This window comes from Aspergillus heteromorphus, assembly GCF_003184545.1.
Source record: "Aspergillus heteromorphus CBS 117.55 chromosome Unknown BO70scaffold_7, whole genome shotgun sequence".
In the NCBI taxonomy this organism is placed as follows: Eukaryota; Fungi; Ascomycota; class Eurotiomycetes; order Eurotiales; family Aspergillaceae; genus Aspergillus; species Aspergillus heteromorphus.
Genome location: NW_020290412.1, coordinates 1,143,415 through 1,159,309, shown reverse-complemented (window position 1 = coordinate 1,159,309; position 15,895 = coordinate 1,143,415). Strand labels below are relative to the sequence as shown.

General features: G+C 53.3%; 7 protein-coding genes across 7 annotated transcripts; 4 read left to right on the top strand and 3 right to left on the bottom strand.

The window, feature by feature from the left end:
• Positions 1–238: 238 nt before the first annotated feature.
• BO70DRAFT_360724 (uncharacterized protein) lies at positions 239–2,011 on the bottom strand. Its single transcript, XM_025542857.1, has 4 exons — positions 1,823–2,011; positions 1,645–1,745; positions 1,434–1,561; positions 239–1,369 (listed from the first exon to the last, which is right to left on the bottom strand). Exons 1-4 carry the CDS (start codon positions 1,923–1,925, stop codon positions 466–468), a joined length of 1,236 nt encoding a protein of 411 aa, XP_025401228.1. The 5' UTR covers positions 1,926–2,011; the 3' UTR covers positions 239–465.
• Positions 2,012–2,166: 155 nt separating this feature from the next.
• Positions 2,167–5,248, bottom strand: BO70DRAFT_360722 (calpain-like protease PalBory). The gene is made up of 4 exons (XM_025542856.1): positions 4,957–5,248; positions 4,530–4,900; positions 4,219–4,444; positions 2,167–4,164 (listed from the first exon to the last, which is right to left on the bottom strand). Exons 1-4 carry the CDS (start codon positions 5,005–5,007, stop codon positions 2,257–2,259), a joined length of 2,556 nt encoding a protein of 851 aa, XP_025401227.1. The 5' UTR covers positions 5,008–5,248; the 3' UTR covers positions 2,167–2,256.
• Positions 5,249–5,497: 249 nt separating this feature from the next.
• Positions 5,498–7,258, top strand: BO70DRAFT_378602 (putative peroxisomal carrier protein). Its single transcript, XM_025545273.1, has 4 exons — positions 5,498–5,937; positions 6,009–6,559; positions 6,613–6,850; positions 6,903–7,258. The coding sequence occupies exons 1-4, from the start codon at positions 5,837–5,839 to the stop codon at positions 7,024–7,026; spliced, it is 1,014 nt and encodes a 337-aa protein (XP_025401226.1). The 5' UTR covers positions 5,498–5,836; the 3' UTR covers positions 7,027–7,258.
• A 243-nt stretch (positions 7,259–7,501) lies between these two features.
• On the top strand, positions 7,502–8,836 carry BO70DRAFT_427984 (thermonuclease family protein). Its single transcript, XM_025547925.1, has 2 exons — positions 7,502–8,009; positions 8,203–8,836. Exons 1-2 carry the CDS (start codon positions 7,653–7,655, stop codon positions 8,662–8,664), a joined length of 819 nt encoding a protein of 272 aa, XP_025401225.1. The 5' UTR covers positions 7,502–7,652; the 3' UTR covers positions 8,665–8,836.
• On the bottom strand, positions 8,753–10,078 carry BO70DRAFT_427983 (adenylate kinase ADK2). Its single transcript, XM_025547924.1, has 2 exons — positions 9,627–10,078; positions 8,753–9,557 (listed from the first exon to the last, which is right to left on the bottom strand). The coding sequence occupies exons 1-2, from the start codon at positions 9,796–9,798 to the stop codon at positions 9,025–9,027; spliced, it is 705 nt and encodes a 234-aa protein (XP_025401224.1). The 5' UTR covers positions 9,799–10,078; the 3' UTR covers positions 8,753–9,024.
• A 581-nt stretch (positions 10,079–10,659) lies between these two features.
• BO70DRAFT_360718 (DNA primase subunit PRI2) lies at positions 10,660–12,473 on the top strand. The gene is made up of 3 exons (XM_025542855.1): positions 10,660–10,886; positions 10,946–11,496; positions 11,549–12,473. The coding sequence occupies exons 1-3, from the start codon at positions 10,697–10,699 to the stop codon at positions 12,308–12,310; spliced, it is 1,503 nt and encodes a 500-aa protein (XP_025401223.1). The 5' UTR covers positions 10,660–10,696; the 3' UTR covers positions 12,311–12,473.
• A 421-nt stretch (positions 12,474–12,894) lies between these two features.
• On the top strand, positions 12,895–15,882 carry sec23 (GTPase-activating protein SEC23). The gene is made up of 8 exons (XM_025545809.1): positions 12,895–13,158; positions 13,213–13,343; positions 13,409–13,703; positions 13,768–13,882; positions 13,930–14,237; positions 14,294–15,391; positions 15,447–15,640; positions 15,701–15,882. Exons 1-8 carry the CDS (start codon positions 13,066–13,068, stop codon positions 15,723–15,725), a joined length of 2,259 nt encoding a protein of 752 aa, XP_025401222.1. The 5' UTR covers positions 12,895–13,065; the 3' UTR covers positions 15,726–15,882.
• Positions 15,883–15,895: the final 13 nt, after the last annotated feature.

Here is a 15,895-nt window from a genome sequence, read left to right as displayed (position 1 = left end):
CTGACGGTTAGATATCACAGGCACAGGGCTAATACTACATAGTATCATACACATGTCCTCTAGATATAGATAAAAGAAAAATATATATATATAAAGGCTGGGCTACTTAATTATAATAATAATAATTGCTGCCGCTGCACGCCATCAGATAGTAGTAGCTGGTATACAATCATCCACCACTACATCTCGCACACGCATCCACTCCCCCTTCCAATCTACACGACAACGCGAACAAGACATGATTCATAGTCATTATAGCTAACTATCAGTCTGAGCAACAGGTCGAGCCTGACATCAGTCAAGCCCAGCCCGGCCCAGCCCGGCCCGGAGGGCACAGCTCCAGCACGCTTACATACAAATATTAAGAAGGTCCTCTCTCCGTCCGCAAGAGCAAGAACCGACCTCAGACACGAGAAGCCACACCCACACCCACACTGTTCATTCATCTTCATATTCATACGGCCATCACTCAGCACCAAGACACTTGAGGGAATTCCTGAGTTCTTTGATCGCCGTGTCGACGTCATCGAACGTCAATGCCGAGACGGCCCAGCGCGCGTGTTTCTGAGCAAGAGCGATGGTCTGGTCGTCGACTGGCTGCGACTTGGCCTGGCTGGACCTTGAAGGGACAGGAGCAGGCGCGGGTGGTATGGGCGACGGGATACTTGGCGGTGTTGGGCGGGTGACCACAGGGACTGTCGTTGAGGGAGACTGTACGAAGGGAGGGGGAGGGAGCGCGGGGCTGGCGGTAGGTTTGCTGTAGAAGAAGCCTGCGTCATGAGAGGCCACGGACGGACTGGGAGGCGGGATTGAAGACGGGGGAGGGAAAGAGTGGAATGAATCAGAGCGCTCCTCGGCAGGCTTTGCGCCAATGTCGGCCGGCGTGTCGGGGAAGTTGGGCACGGAGGTAGACGAGGAAGAAGCGAACGTATTCGGCGCGGAGGGAAGATTCAGCGGTGAATCGCCCTCCTCGTTCGGGGAAGTTGGTTCTGAGCTGTATCGCGCAGCGGGGGCGTCGGATAGAGCAGTTGGAGGCTCCGGCAGCAGAGGGGGTGATTGCGATGGCTGTAAAGCCTCGTCGGGGATCTCTTCGACCGACGGTTGCTTTGGCTGCGCAGCGGACGGTCCGACAATGGCCTGCACTTCCGGGTCGTCCTGGCTTGTTTCTATGCCTCCTTCCTCGTCCTCATCCTCCGCAGTCACCGGGTTGGACGCGTTGGGATCTTCTCCGGCCTTGATGGCCTTGATAATTCGCACCGCATGATACTTGGAGAATTTGATCTTCGCCGCAATCTCAGGTTCCAGGGGGTTCCAAATCTGACACAGTTCGAGAAACGTCGCTGCGGCCTGGAATGTATCTGCTGTCTGCCTGAAAGTCGACCAGTCAGTCCCTCACTCAGTCCAATAGTCCAATTCAAGGGGGCGCAACCTACTTCGTCACCTTGTCGGCCTTCATGGTCGCCTCCGCCTTGCCCAAGATCTCCAGCCCAAACTGTTCCACGTAGGCATTGGCCGCCACCGCATCCATCACGGCATCGTTGTCTGCATTCTGGCTCTTGAACTGATTCCAGGCACGGGATGTGTAAGCCTCTGGATGGTGTCCCAAAATATCATATCGCAAAGGGGGCCCTGCGCCCAACATACCTCTTCCAGTTTGTCCACCAGGTCCGTTGTGTATAGCTTGACCTCGTCGTCGGAAGTGTGTAGGCCACGCTCGATAATTTGGTTCACAATCCAGAAGTTACCTGATATAAACAGTGGCCCCTGGTCAGCTTGGGCTGCTTGCGTTCCAGACAGGAGCACGCGGATGAACAGGACTCACACCAATAAGAAATGACAGGCTTGACGCGTTCCAGCTGAGCTGCCCTCAGGGCATATCGCCCAATGTCTGCAGATCGCAGGCTAGCCGGGATGTTACTCGCCATGGGGGAGATTGGGTGGGACGGTCAGGTCCGGCGGGAGGGGGATGAGCTGCGCAGGGCAATGGTTGGGTTGCAGGAGAGGATGCGCGATGCAGAGCGGGGATGACGTTGGAAGTGGAACGGCGCCGCGGGAGGTTTTAGCGTCCCTTCCGAAAACACGGAGATAAGGCGGACGGAGAGTGCCGAGTGCCACTTTCACTTTCACTTTCACTTTCTTTTGACTTGATTTTCATTGTTTTTAGTTCTACCTTGAGATTGACTTATTTATGCTTAGCGTTATTAAGATCACTTGCTCCCGCTGTTCATGGCAACTCCCTCACAGCACACCCTGCTGTCATGCATCTTCAACAATCCATTCCCCAATATTCACCCTCTCTTCAGCCAACGCTTCCACTTCGAAATGATCCTCTACCTGTCCTCCAGGCCCTCCAATCCTCTCGATGACAATCCACGCTCCACCCCGGCTCTCAAGACCTGGGGGTAGATTGAAGTCTTCGATGCGCACTCCCGATATGGCATCGCTGTGGTTTCCATCTTCGGAGGTAGCCAAGATTTCTTTGTATGGCCCCTGGCCGAGTTCTACCGTCATCAGCGTGGGGGATGGCCCAACAGCGCGATTCCCGATCGTTGACTGTCGGCTTCTTCCAATTAGCTTGATTCGTGTCAATCGCGGTGTGTCCAACGATGCCAGCATCCGATCTCTTCCAGGAGTCATGACACCAACATCTGATATGACTGCTCGTCTCCCGGCCGATTCTGGCGCAAGCGGCTTGACGTTGCACGGAATTGAGGAAGAAATCCAAAGGGTGAAACGCCCGAGTTGGTCCGGGGCGAAGGTAGAACAGACGATAGTATACAGCCCGTCTTCCAGATTTCTTTTCTCCGCGACGCAGCCGCCACGGCGGTAGTCGCCACTATCAATTATAAGATCACGGTTTCGGACCCTAGACACGCGCTGTCCCTTGGACCAAAACAATTTCACATGGGTAGCGAGCTCTGGATCTGAGGGTTCAAGCAGAATCGAAAGGTCAGTCGCATCATGAATCTCTAAACTGAACTGCGGGTTGAAAGGGTATCGAGCAGACTCAGCGTTTCCTCCTGCGGTGGAAGGCATCCATGACCCTTGACTCTTTGTTACGCAACTGTATTTGTTCTGGGCAGGCGCTACAACAACTGGAGCCGAAGACAACACGGATAACGTAAAGTTTTGGCTCGCAGCGGGCAATGACTGCTCAGAAATCACAACAGTGTATGTCATTTTTGGGGGCATTTCCAGCCTCATGAGAGTGTTTGGCGAGTCAACGTAGGGTCCGCGGTGGAGAGCACCATCACTCAATGCGACTCGTTTCCCATTCGCGTTGAACACATATATACTGATGAAACCTTGCTCCTCGATGTCATCCAGTAGGCTTGGGTGGTCAATCGTCTTGAAATGCTTCCCAAGCAGCAGCCATACATTACCTCCAGTCTCGGTAGTCACGGAAAACTGGGGGTTCTTTGCAAAGCATCCCGCTACTCCTCTCGCCGTCGACAGATCCCACGTAAAGTGAATGTCCTCCCGGTATCGGAAGGTTGCGGGGTTCCAATTCAGATAGAGATTTTCGAAATGTTGAAGGACGCTTTCACAATCCATCCAAAAGGTTCCAGGGAAGGAAGAGGACGAATTGTGGGGCATATCTGTCAGTCCGAACCGGTTCGCGATGTCTGCGACCATGGTGTCGTCCCCTGCCCACGGGTTCTTCACAAGAATCTGGCGGCGATCCCTCTGCTCTCTCATATCCAATATCGCATAGTCATGTTCACTCACAAGACCTACTTCTTTCTGCTCTCTCTCGGTCAGTCTCCCGGTGCCTATCGTCAACAGCACGTCGCCCTTGCGGAATGGCTTGAACAGACGTCTCCAGAGTTGCTCTGCAGTTACATCATCGTCGTGTAAGAAGACCTGCTCTGGAATCCAACCTGTCAAAACCCACAAGTCTGTTCCGGAATTGCTCCCAGGAAAGTCGTAGCCTCCACGGATCTTTAGATACGCTTTTTCCACAAAAGCAGGCCAGAGAAAGTTAGGGTTATTTCGATCAACAACATGGAGTGATCTTGATGTTTTGGATGCGGGTAGACGGTCATCAATGATCACTTTCCTGAAGCATCCATTGAAATAGAATCGGAATATGTATTTTCCTGACGGTGAAAATTTTGGCATGACCTGTCCATATTCACAAGGAAACGCTAGGGGGAGATGGCTCTGATACTGTTAGACCCATATCTTCGGGGGATGTCCTGTTAGGATGCTCTGTACCTTGTCTAAACCCCGTTCCGACCGTGATGTAGCAGCACAAAGGCTAGCAACCACAGAGCAGTCTGTCAACATATCTTGAACAAGATCTATTTTCTCTGAGACGGACATCACAGGGACTATAGGCTCGTTTGCTTCGCCCGCATGCTTGGACAATAGCTCAAGAGGCCGTTCCCATCCTGCGAGCACGCTCTTCTGCAGCTCGGATAGATGAAGATCAGGTTTATCACTAAGCCCAGTCAGTAGATGATATTTATCAAATGAGGCCTTTAATGCTAGGAGTGAGGGTCTGGGTCCAAGTTAAATCAACATACGTAAACAGGTTCTCGTCATCCTGCTTGAAATCCTCAGGACTTGGGACACTTCTCCATGGCGGAAAGATAAATCCATTTATCTTTGCACTCTCAAGTAGAATGATTTCCTCACGCGTGGTGAGTTTCCGAGTGGGTTTAGGTAACCGTGACAAGAGGCTTCTTTCGTAGGCATATATCACAGCTTGCCAGTCGTCGGCCTCTTTTATCTTTTCTGCTCGCGCGAGCCAGTCATGACATTTGGAATCTAGTGACTGTCTGTCAACTAGGCTGGTGGCCAAGCTGAGCGCTTTCATGTAGTGCTCAGCCGCGTCGATGGCAGCTTCGAGGGCTTGCTCCTGGGAGGTGGCTCCAGATACATCGCGTTCAGCTTTCTAGCTACGGGTCAGTGACGGGGATAGGTGAGACGAGAGTAAAAGGAGATCAATACCAGGGCCTTGGTGATTGATATCTTTTGAGCGGCAGCGTTAGACCTGGACATGCTGGCCCAGGAGGGGAATAGTGTTCAAGAATGCCGAAGAGGGCCGTGATATCTCCGAGAGTGACATCCGAGGTCAACCGCCACTTGAGTAGCCCGGACCCAAAATCGGGGAAGGAACGTGCACGCCCAGGTTATTGGATGGTCGGTGGCCCAGCTCTAAGAGTGCGGATGACAAAAGAGGGGAGCTCCAGGCCAGCCGGGTCAAACAACAAGAACAACAATTATTAACGCGGGCGCGAAGCTACAACAGCATGGAGGGAGGGTTAGATAGTAGTGATGGATCGGAGGTAGCGTCGCGTGTCAGTCGGTGGGGAGAGACGGGCAGTGGTGCTAGTGTGTTAGCGGTGTTAGTCCCAATCCGATAACGATCAACGGGCCGGCCATCGGACCGAGGCTTCTTTGCTCCTTTCGTCATGCGCACCCTGGGAACTCTGCGCGCCGAGGTTCACAGCAGATAGATCCCTGTCCGGCTCTCTGCCTCTCTGTCTGTTCGCATTTTACCATGCACTCAATATTCTTCTGCTTTTGATCGCCCACACTCTTTCAGTAGTGGGATTGTTCGCTTCTTCTCCCCGTTGCGACCGAGTCGTTGAATCGTCTTTCCTTCTTACGCAATATTAATTTATACGACAAGGTGTGAGCTCTCGGCTCTCCTGGAGCCCCCCCCGCTCCGAGTACTCGCACATTATTATCCCGCACCGCCAGTCCACCTACTTCATTTTGTCGCTTTCACTCTAGTCGATCATATCTCCGTTCAAATATTACCTGGCTTGCACTTTACGTCTCCTTTTAATTCGGATCATCGAAAGCAGTGTCGCCTACACTAATAATGGCCGGTCAATCGAAACCCACCCTCTCTCCCTGGGGGACCGCTGTTGCAGGCGCAACAGGGGCAGTCCTAGCAAATGCCATGGTCTACCCTCTGGATCTGTACGCATATGCCTTCTTCGACCCTACATTGGAAGATGCGATACACTAATGTACCCAATCCGAATCGTTAGGGTTAAAACGAAGCTTCAGGTCCAAGTGAAGAGTTCCAGCGAGACAAAAAGCGAGGGGTCCAAGGAGACTGTTCACTACAAGTCGACTTTGGATGCCATCAACAAGATTGTCGAGAAGGAGGGAGTCGAAGGTCTTTATTCCGGAATCACCGGCGCGCTGCTAGGCGTGGCGTCTACCAACTTCGCCTACTTCTACTGGTACTCCGTCGTGCGAACTCTCTACATGGCATCCGAGAAAGTGCCCAAGCCACCCGGTACTGCCATCGAGCTCTCCCTCGGCGCCGTGGCCGGTGCAGTCGCCCAGATCTTCACCATCCCCGTTTCCGTCATCACCACAAGACAACAAACACAACCCAAAAGTGAGAAGAAGGGTCTCATTGACACTGGAAGAGAGGTTGTCGACAGTGAGGACGGCTGGTCGGGTCTCTGGAGAGGGCTCAAAGCCAGTTTGATCCTGGTAATCAACCCCGCAATCACCTACGGTGCCTACCAGCGCCTGAAGGACATCCTGTTCCCCGGCAAGAACAGCCTGAAACCGTGGGAGGCTTTCCGTAAGTAGTCCCCTGAATGCCTCTCCAGTCCCCGGTATTGATGTTCCCCACAGTTCTAGGTGCTCTCTCCAAAGCTCTGGCCACGATCGCGACTCAGCCTTTGATTGTGGCCAAGGTCGGTCTTCAGTCCCGACCCCCCCCGGGTCGCGAAGGAAAGCCCTTCAAGACCTTTGGGGAAGTCATGCGGTATATTATTAAGAACGAGGGGGCCCTGTCCTTGTTCAAGGGTATTGGACCGCAGATTGTGAAGGGACTCCTAGTACAAGGCCTCCTCATGATGACCAAAGAGAGGTATGTTCAATTATCCGTTCGCGGCAGAACATCGCGCACTAACAGATACCAGAATCGAAATCAGTTTCGTACTTCTTTTCGCATACTTGCGTAAACTCCGGCAGCAGAAGCTCGGAAAGGTCGTGGACTCTGCAGCCTCGTCGGCCAAGGCTAGCCTTCCGGCAACTTTGAAATAGACGCATACAATCCCCCTAGACACGCTAATTACTACCGACACTTCTACTAACACGAGTTTCTTTCTTTTCTTTCGGCGCACTGGCTGTGGGGTGTGTCCTCTTTCATGTACCGGGCTGACGACCGAGGATTGTTGTCTATACATTTTGGCAGCATGACGTTTAGAACACATATGTTTACATATAACTAGTAACCCCAGGGTGGATATCTGCAATGTGAATCATGATCTATCAGCTGGCCCTATGACTGAGAGATTCCCCTAGAATACCAACCATCATAAGAAGCCCACCCCAAAATCCGTAGAAGTTTCATGTGAACCCAAATTTCAGGTCTCACGACTCCTCCGAGTCCGGAGTGGATATGAAACGGAGATCGGAGATATACACAGTACACAGTACACAGTAACTACCGTACTGACCGCCAACTTTCACCTCGGCAACATCACGACCCGCATCGCATAAACACCATAAATCCACCCACCTCTCCTTTCATAGTAGTCATACAACAATTCCTCCCTCTCACCCAACAACCTCCCCGCCCAACCAAAAAAGCTCTCTCCCTGCCTGCCTGCCTGCCTGCCTCCCTTCCTCCTCTCTCCGAACCGACTCAAAACAGGGCATGAGCCGCCATGCGATGGCCGCCCTGGTTCACCCACGAACCCGAACCCCCCCCAAATGACACACAAGCCCCCCTAACCGACTGGCGGGCATTCACCGAACCGCGAACCCTCATTCCGACCGCGATTCTCACCACTGGGATCCTCGGCGCTGTCTACGTCCACCGCAATTACCTCCGTCGGTTCCCCACGGCCGCCAGCATCTCGCCTTCGTTTCTCCGTCGACGCAGTATCCTCGGCCGCGTGACGAGTGTCGGTGATGGCGATAATTTTCGCATCTATCATACGCCCGGCGGTAGACTGGCGGGGTGGGGGTGGTTGCCGTGGAAGAAGGTTCCTGTTTCGAGGAGGGATTTGAAGGATGAGACGGTGTGTTGATCCTTTACCTACCTGTCTCCTGACCCTGACCCTGACCCTGATCCTAATCCCTATCTCCTCTCCTTTCCTCGCTACACGTTGGTTACATACCCGTGGCGACGCGAATCGCACCATTATCCCAAGAGAGAGAGAGAGAGAGAGAGAGAAAACAAAAGAGAAACTAACAACCCCCACCACCAACCAGATCCACATCCGGCTCGCAGGCATCGACGCCCCAGAACTCGCACACTTCGGACGCCCCGCCCAACCCTTCGGCAAAGAAGCGCACGACTGGCTCACGGCCTACCTCACCAACCGCCGGGTACGCGCGTACGTCCACCGACAGGACCAGTACCAGCGGGTGGTGGCGACGGTCTTCGTGCGACGGGCGCTGGACTTCCCTATTCCGTTTCGGCGACGCGACGTGTCGTATGAGATGCTGAAGAAGGGGATGGCCACGGTGTATGAGGCGAAGTTTGGGGCGGAATTTGGGGGCGCGGCGAGGGAGGATAAGTATCGGAAGGCGGAGACGTGGGCGAAGGCGAAGGGGATGGGGTTGTGGATGGGGTTTAGACGCGATGCTAATAAGTGGGAGAGTCCGAGGGAGTATAAGACGAGAATGGGGTTGGAGGATGCGACGGCGCAGGTGAAGGGGGACAAGAAGTGATGGGTTCCGTTGAGGGGGTGATTTGGATGGCTATGTGCTTTTTGCTTATGATGATACGGCTGAGAGATATCCCCGTTGCGCATGATTTGCTTCTTGGATTGGTTGTTATAGAGGAATGTCTAGTTATCTGCCTTCACGGCGGCACATCATTAACATCGTTAGACCTAACATTAAAATATCTCGTCCACGAAAGATGTCGGCTGTCTCAGGTTTAGAAATGATATAAAAACACTGCTCCCATCTACAACCCTTCTAGGATTGTGGTTAATGCGACGCCAACAAACAAGACAGGCGAGAACAGAATGGATATATAATACAAGAAGGTATCCAAAGCCGGCATAAAAATCAGTCGCAGATGTCCTAGCAGAACTGTCGCTCGATCTGTGCGAAAAGCTGCGGGCTGATCTCATCGCTCGAGTCGCCCTCGACACGGTACAGGCATCCCTTGCGCTGGTAGTGCTCGATCAATGCCTTGCTCGTTTCCTCAAACTTGTGCAGCCGCTGCTTCCACGTCTCGATCGAGTCGTCATCCCTCTGGACCAGAGGCTCTCCGGTGATATCGTCCTTTCCGGGGACCTTAGGCACATGGAAATCCGTGTTGTAGACTCTTCCCGATGGCTCGTGAACCCAGCGCGACGCTATCCGAGAGAGAATGACTGAGGGGGGTGTAACCAGGTGGACGACAAAGTTGACAGGAACAATGGTGTCTAGGCTTGAGGCTTGGGTGGCAGTGCGCGGAAAGCCGTCCAAGATGAATGAGGCAGAGGAGGATATCGACGATGTTGACGCTGGTGAAAGCCAGCCCTTGGACTTGAACTCGGAGGATATAAGGTCGAGAATCATCGAATCGGGAACAAGGTTGCCGGACTGCATTGCGGCCTCTGCTTTGAGGCCTATTTGCGGGGAACCGTTAGACACTGCCCTCAGACCACACAGGTAGTATTAAGGCTAGAGGGTCATACCTAGAGAGGTTTTCCGTCGGACATTCTCCCGGAGCAAGTCGCCGGAGCTTATGGATGCTAGCTCTGGGAATCTGGAGAGGAGCCTTTCTGTTTGAGTGCCCTTGCCTACACCCGGGGCACCGATGAGGATGATCCGGGCGGCTTTTTTGAGTTGTCTGATTGCGGGGGCCATTTCGCGCGCCAGTCGGTCTGACAGGCTGTCTGTGGACCTGTGATTCTTTGTTTTGAAAGGAATTGGGCTGGGGGGTAGATAGCTGGGTCGTTCAAGATTTAAACGTGCAGTACAAGGCAGGCAGGAAGGTACCACAGTCAGTATGTCGGCAGTCGAAGCGGGAAGATGGCAGACACCCTATAACCTTAACCTCTCCATTGGGATTAGGAAAGAGACATTGTGGATTGGACGGAGATAGTTAGTAGGCAGTAGTGGTGCGTGGGAGCTTATCAGAGGTAAGGTTGTTGCTCAGATGCTCAGCTGATGCAGCGCGCCGGCGACAAATCTCAAACCGGGGAAAGCACGCGCTTTCCGTGGGGTTGGCAGATGCTTACCCGTCTAGGAAATCGGTGAGCGGAGACCGGCCACCGGAGAGCTTCCCGAGTCCGGAGAAGACATGAGAATCATTGACAATTGCCAATTGACAAAAATGGCATGACCACTAGAGACTTGGGCATGCAGGAGCATGTTCCCTTGGGTTTGCAAAGTACCAGGAGCAATGCGAGATAACTATTGGCAGAGTCCCTCGCAACAGCGCACTACGATTCCATACCACCAGAGGGAATGCCAATGGATAACAAAAGATCTCGATTTACTGAACAGATCTGATCCACCATACTGGCAAAAGATGATGCATCGGGATGCGCGTTTGTCTCTACTCAGCCGTTCCTTACTCCGTTGAGTGTTGATTTGGCAATGCGCCAACCCGAGCGGCTCCATAGTAATGGGTCAATCGCCGCTCACGTGATCGCGGCGCGCGCTGGTCGCGTTTCGCGTCCGTCGCGCAGCCGGCGAGAGGCCATGAGATCGACCGGAAAGCAACATCTCAGCAGCGCTCAAGTTGCAGTTGCAGACCAAGATGATCCGGCAAGATTTTCACAGGATAGACCCGAAACGAAGGGCCACCCTCGACCACAAAAAGAAGCAATTCGCAAGCCCGACTTTCAAGCAACAGGACTACCCACATCGCCTGAACTTCTATGAAATCCCCCCGACCGATGAGATCACGCTGGAACAGTTTGAACAATGGGCGATTGACCGGCTGAAAGGTGAGGGAGAATATGGCACAGGAATCGCAGTGGACATACGAACTGACCGTCCTGGGCAGTCTTGGCTGAAATCGAAGCCTGTTCTTATCGAAACAAATCGCCAGCAGAGACCGAGGCGCACATCACCCCCCTCCTCCAGAAATACCTCCCTCTATCCTCCAACACATCCTCTTCCAACGGCGCCGCAGATCAACGGCTGAAAAATGAACGTCAGAAGGACCATTACTCCCACTTCATCCTTCGCTTGGCCTTCTCGGCCACGGAGGACCTCCGCCGGCGGTTCGCGAGAGCAGAAACCATGCTCTTTCGATTCCGCTTCCAACGAGACGATACGAGAGAGAAACGCGCCTTTATTGAGAGCCTGAACCTGGAATGGGAACCGGTAGAGGATGCAGAGAGACAGAGACTTTCCGACCATTTACTGGGGGCGACCCCAGGTTTACGCCGTGTAGATGAGGAAACATGGTACAAGGTGGACTGGGAGAAGGTTCCGGAACTGGTCGAGAGACGAAGTGTTTTCTTGTCTAAGGGGAAAGCGTATGTGCCCGGCAGAGAACAAGTGAGCATGATCATAGCGGAGTTCACTGCCCGTTTGGAGCGCGCTTTGGAGGTATGTAGCAGACGACTTTGGCAGCATGTTCTATAGCACTGACGCATGCCAGCTTACGAGTAGAGCCCTCCCACGGCTGGATGAAGACGACCGGCTCACTCCAATCCTCAACCACATGTCGAAGAACTTTGGAAGTGCCGAATCCGTGTACTCGGAAGGTGAAGGATTCGTCGACGGTGCAGCGATCACGGCAAACAACGTTGACCGGCTATCTCAACATTTCCCACTGTGCATGCGCAGTCTTCACATGAACTTGCGGAAGAACAACCACCTGAAACACTATGGACGGTTGCAATATACCCTGTTCCTCAAAGGAATCGGCCTGTCACTTGAGGAGTGTATTGTTTTCTGGCGCCAGGGCTTCAAGAATTTGACCGACGACGAATTCAACTCACGATACAAGTACAACGTCCGTCACGCTTACGGCGATGTCGGTGGTGATTCAAATCGCAGTGGCCGAGGATACCCCCCATATTCGTGCCAGAAGATTCTCCAAGACTCGAATCCCGGAGTCGGCCAGTCACATGGATGTCCGTACCGCCATTTCTCTGTTGATAATCTGGTCGGGCTTCTGCAGTCCACCGGTGTCAACGATCGGGAAGTCCTACGCGGGGTGCGAGAAGATGTTGAGAAGATGCGGTTCCATATCGCTTGCAACAGAGTCTTCGAGTGGACTCACAAAGCAGACATCAAGCGAGTCAAGGAGGATGGTACATGGAACCAGACCGACCTGGACACCATTGTCCACCCCAATACCTACTTCAAGCGCAGCTATCTCTTGAAGCAGATGGGACAGGCGCCGAGAAACACATGAAAACCATGGTGATGGGTCCACGAAGCCACGTTCCATTGCATTTGTTTGTCGTTTGCGAATTTCCACCACGCGGGCGTTTCAGGTCAGGATATGGGAGGACGCAAGGTCCTGGTTCTTAGGTAGATATAGTATATGTAAATTGAAAGCATGAAATTTCCACGGTAGCATTGATTTTGGCCACTGCATCATTCTTCGCTTACGATTATACAATTGCAAAGGGGGGGGTAGTGATAGATAGGCATGTAACCTCTGCTGATTCCCAAATTATCCAAAAGGAGCAAAACGTCCTTTCAAAGCCAGGTGCCCAGCAACGGGTCGAATTTACTCTTCGCACGACCCTTGAGACAACTTCATCATCGAGGTGGACAGAAATTGCCGTAAAAAGGTAAGGGGTCGGCGGAAATTATAGAAATTCATGAAAAGAAGAAGAAAAGGAAGGTTGTGGAGGGACGAGAGGGTCGGGTATTTAAACCCCACTAGCGCGGTGTACGGCGGCCCGCAGGCACCGGTGGTGCTGCAACCTGGCCTCATGGCAATAACGCCGCTTCACACACTGTCTCCTGATCCCCGCATCGTCTCCGGACAGCAGCTGTTGGCGTTGCCCTTTCTCGGACCGGGTTCTGATATAGAGAGGAGGGTCCCCCTGCCTTTCCGACCGTGTCGTTTTATTTTCTTTTCCTCTGGCCCCGTTGCTGCCCCTTTAGACATCCCCTCACCTCTGCCTGTTACGGAACCCCGTTCATCAGGCCGCCAACATGGACTACGAAGCGCTGAAGGATCAATGGAGCGACGTTGAGGAGCGCGATGGCATCAGACTGAGCTGGAACACATTCCCCAGCTCTCGCATGGTTCGTTTGGGTGCCTGGATTGCCTCCCACGCTCCGAGCTAAGTCGTCAAACAGGAAGCATCCCGACTCGTCGTCCCCATCGGTGCTGTTTACACCCCCCTCAAGGAGAAGCCGGACTCTCCTTTGCTACAATATGAGCCGGTCACCTGCAAGCCGCCTTGTCGGGCTGTGCTGAACCCCTACGCGTACGGCCCTTCCTCCGCTACCTGCACGCTTGGGATCCTGAATGACTCTGGCTGACATCACATAGCAATGTCGACGTCCGGGCACGGATTTGGATCTGTCCCTTCTGTCTCCAGCGCAACCCCCTGCCCCCTCACTACAAGGACATCACGGAGAGCACGATACCTCCGGAACTTCACCCGATGAGCACCACAATCGAGTACCAATTGGCCCGCCCCGCTCCCGCCCCCCCTATCTTTGTATACGTCGTCGATACCTGCCAGGACGAGGACAGTTTGAAGGCCTTGAAGGACTCTTTGATTATGAGTCTGTCGCTGCTGCCGGCAAATGCATTGGTCGGCCTGATCACATATGGTACAATGGTAGGGACATATTTCCCTCCAGTTCATAGATGTTCCGGGATGACCTGTTAACTCCGAGGTACAGGCACAAGTGCATGAGCTTGGCTATACCGAGTGCGCCAAGTCGTATGTGTTCAGGGGAAGCAAGGAATACGCTGCAAAGCAGGTACAGGAGATGCTTGGTCTCGCGTCCGCACTGCGTCCGAACATGCCCCAGCAGCCCGCTCGTCCCCCCTTGGCCCTGCAGCCCGGTTCCTCCTGCCCGTTCAACAGGCCGAATTCCAGATCACGAACGTGCTCGAGCAGCTTCAGCGCGACCCGTGGCCCGTTGCGAACGACAAGCGTCCTCTCAGATGTACGGGCGTCGCCCTTAGTGTTGCGGTTGGCTTGCTTGAGACATCCTTCCAGAATGCCGGTGGGCGCATTATGATGTTCACCAGTGGTCCGGCCACCGAGGGTCCTGGTCTTGTCGTTGGCCCTGAACTGAAGGAACCGATCCGTTCTCACCACGACATTGATCGAGACAACATTAAGTATTACAAGAAGGCTGTCAAGGTCCGTGTCTAGTCTACCGTTCATGAAGGTGACCCCAGGCTGATTTGTTCAATTAGTTCTACGACACCATGGCTAAGCGCGCTGCCAACAATGGGCACATTGTGGATGTCTTTGCTTGCTGTCTTGACCAGGTCGGTCTCCTGGAGATGAAGAACCTTGCCAATTACACCGGTGGTCAAATGCTTCTCACGGACAGCTTCACATCCTCTCAGTTTAAGCAGTCTTTCGTGCGGATCTTCGACAAGGATGTCAACGAAAACCTTCTCATGGGTTTCAATGCATCCCTCGAAGTGCTGACCACCAAGGAGCTGAAGGTCACCGGACTTATCGGTCATGCAGTCTCTCTGAACAAGAAGTCGACATCCGTGGGCGAGACAGAATGCGGCATCGGCAATACTTGTGCCTGGAAGATGTGCGGTATTGATCCGGCTTCAAGCTACGGTATCTACTTCGAAATCGCAAACCAGGGTGGGCCTACCGCTGTGCAGCCAGGCCCCCAAAGAGGAATGATGCAATTCCTCACATACTACCAGCACTCGTCCGGGCACTACCACCTCAGAGTCACGACGGTTGCACGGAACCTCAGCGGCCCGGCTGGCGATCCGACGCTGTCACAGTCATTCGACCAGGAGGCGGCTGCCGTCTTGATGGCACGTATCGCTGTCTTCAAGGCCGAGGTCGACGACGGACCTGATGTGCTCAGATGGGTTGATCGGATGCTCATCAGGCTTTGCTCCCGCTTTGCAGACTACCGGAAAGACGATCCCACCTCATTCCGGTTGGAGAAGAACTTCACTCTTTACCCGCAGTTCATGTTCCATCTGCGCCGAAGCCAGTTCTTGCAGGTGTTCAACAACTCCCCTGACGAAACCGCTTTCTATAGGCACGTTCTGAACCACGAGGATGTTGGCGATTCGCTTGTCATGATTCAGCCCACTCTGGATTCCTACTCTCTGGAACACGAGGGAAGCCAGCCTGTGCTTTTGGACTCGGCCTCCATCCAACCCTCTCACATTCTGCTCCTGGATACTTTCTTCCACATTCTCATCTTCCACGGCGAGACTATCGCCGAATGGAGAAAGGCTGGGTACCAGGATCAAGAGGGCTATGAAAACCTGAAGGTGCTCCTCGAGCAACCGAAGGAGGATGCAAGGGTTCGTTGATCGAATTGAGTAATTTCCGAGGACATGTGCTAACATCTTACCGCAGGAGCTGATCGCGGACCGTTTCCCCCTTCCCCGTTTCATTGTTTGCGATGCCGGTGGCTCTCAAGCACGTTTCCTTCTGTCGAAGCTGAACCCCTCTACTACGCACACGACAGGTGGATATGGCGGCGGCGTGACGTCGCAAACCATCTTCACCGACGATGTCTCGCTGCAGACATTCATGGACCACCTCATGAAGTAAGTGCCTCCATATCAATCCGGGCTGCAGATATGAGCATCTTCTAACCTATCCTTCAGGCTTGCCGTTTCCGGAACTAGCTAGATTTGACGAGGTAATGGCCATGACGAGAGCAAGGGGCGGTTTACGTCGGTCCTCGGGTCGTTTGTATCTTTAGCGGTTTTTTTTAATTTTTGCTTGTTACCCTGGAATATAGCTGCGTCCTAGATTCGACGATTGAATAAAGGCAAGATTCCGTAATAACTGGTTTCCCC

Coding starts and splice junctions, on each gene's coding strand:
- BO70DRAFT_360718 (XM_025542855.1), top strand. CDS start 10,697: ATGATCCGGCAAGATTTTCACAGGATAGACCCGAAACGAAGGGCCACC. Junction 10,887..10,945: donor GGCGATTGACCGGCTGAAAG/GTGAGGGAGAAT, acceptor CGTCCTGGGCAG/TCTTGGCTGAAATCGAAGCC. Junction 11,497..11,548: donor GTTTGGAGCGCGCTTTGGAG/GTATGTAGCAGA, acceptor GACGCATGCCAG/CTTACGAGTAGAGCCCTCCC.
- sec23 (XM_025545809.1), top strand. CDS start 13,066: ATGGACTACGAAGCGCTGAAGGATCAATGGAGCGACGTTGAGGAGCGC. Junction 13,159..13,212: donor CATTCCCCAGCTCTCGCATG/GTTCGTTTGGGT, acceptor GTCGTCAAACAG/GAAGCATCCCGACTCGTCGT. Junction 14,238..14,293: donor ATTACAAGAAGGCTGTCAAG/GTCCGTGTCTAG, acceptor TTGTTCAATTAG/TTCTACGACACCATGGCTAA.
- BO70DRAFT_360722 (XM_025542856.1), bottom strand. CDS start 5,007: ATGTCCAGGTCTAACGCTGCCGCTCAAAAGATATCAATCACCAAGGCC. Junction 4,901..4,956: donor TATCAATCACCAAGGCCCTG/GTATTGATCTCC, acceptor ACCCGTAGCTAG/AAAGCTGAACGCGATGTATC. Junction 4,445..4,529: donor GATGACGAGAACCTGTTTAC/GTATGTTGATTT, acceptor GACTGGGCTTAG/TGATAAACCTGATCTTCATC.
- BO70DRAFT_360724 (XM_025542857.1), bottom strand. CDS start 1,925: ATGGCGAGTAACATCCCGGCTAGCCTGCGATCTGCAGACATTGGGCGA. Junction 1,562..1,644: donor TGGTGGACAAACTGGAAGAG/GTATGTTGGGCG, acceptor GCCTGGAATCAG/TTCAAGAGCCAGAATGCAGA. Junction 1,370..1,433: donor AAGGCCGACAAGGTGACGAA/GTAGGTTGCGCC, acceptor GTCGACTTTCAG/GCAGACAGCAGATACATTCC.
- BO70DRAFT_378602 (XM_025545273.1), top strand. CDS start 5,837: ATGGCCGGTCAATCGAAACCCACCCTCTCTCCCTGGGGGACCGCTGTT. Junction 6,560..6,612: donor GAAACCGTGGGAGGCTTTCC/GTAAGTAGTCCC, acceptor TGTTCCCCACAG/TTCTAGGTGCTCTCTCCAAA. Junction 6,851..6,902: donor CTCATGATGACCAAAGAGAG/GTATGTTCAATT, acceptor AACAGATACCAG/AATCGAAATCAGTTTCGTAC.
- BO70DRAFT_427984 (XM_025547925.1), top strand. CDS start 7,653: ATGCGATGGCCGCCCTGGTTCACCCACGAACCCGAACCCCCCCCAAAT. Junction 8,010..8,202: donor GGGATTTGAAGGATGAGACG/GTGTGTTGATCC, acceptor ACCACCAACCAG/ATCCACATCCGGCTCGCAGG.
- BO70DRAFT_427983 (XM_025547924.1), bottom strand. CDS start 9,798: ATGGCCCCCGCAATCAGACAACTCAAAAAAGCCGCCCGGATCATCCTC. Junction 9,558..9,626: donor CCGACGGAAAACCTCTCTAG/GTATGACCCTCT, acceptor CCCCGCAAATAG/GCCTCAAAGCAGAGGCCGCA.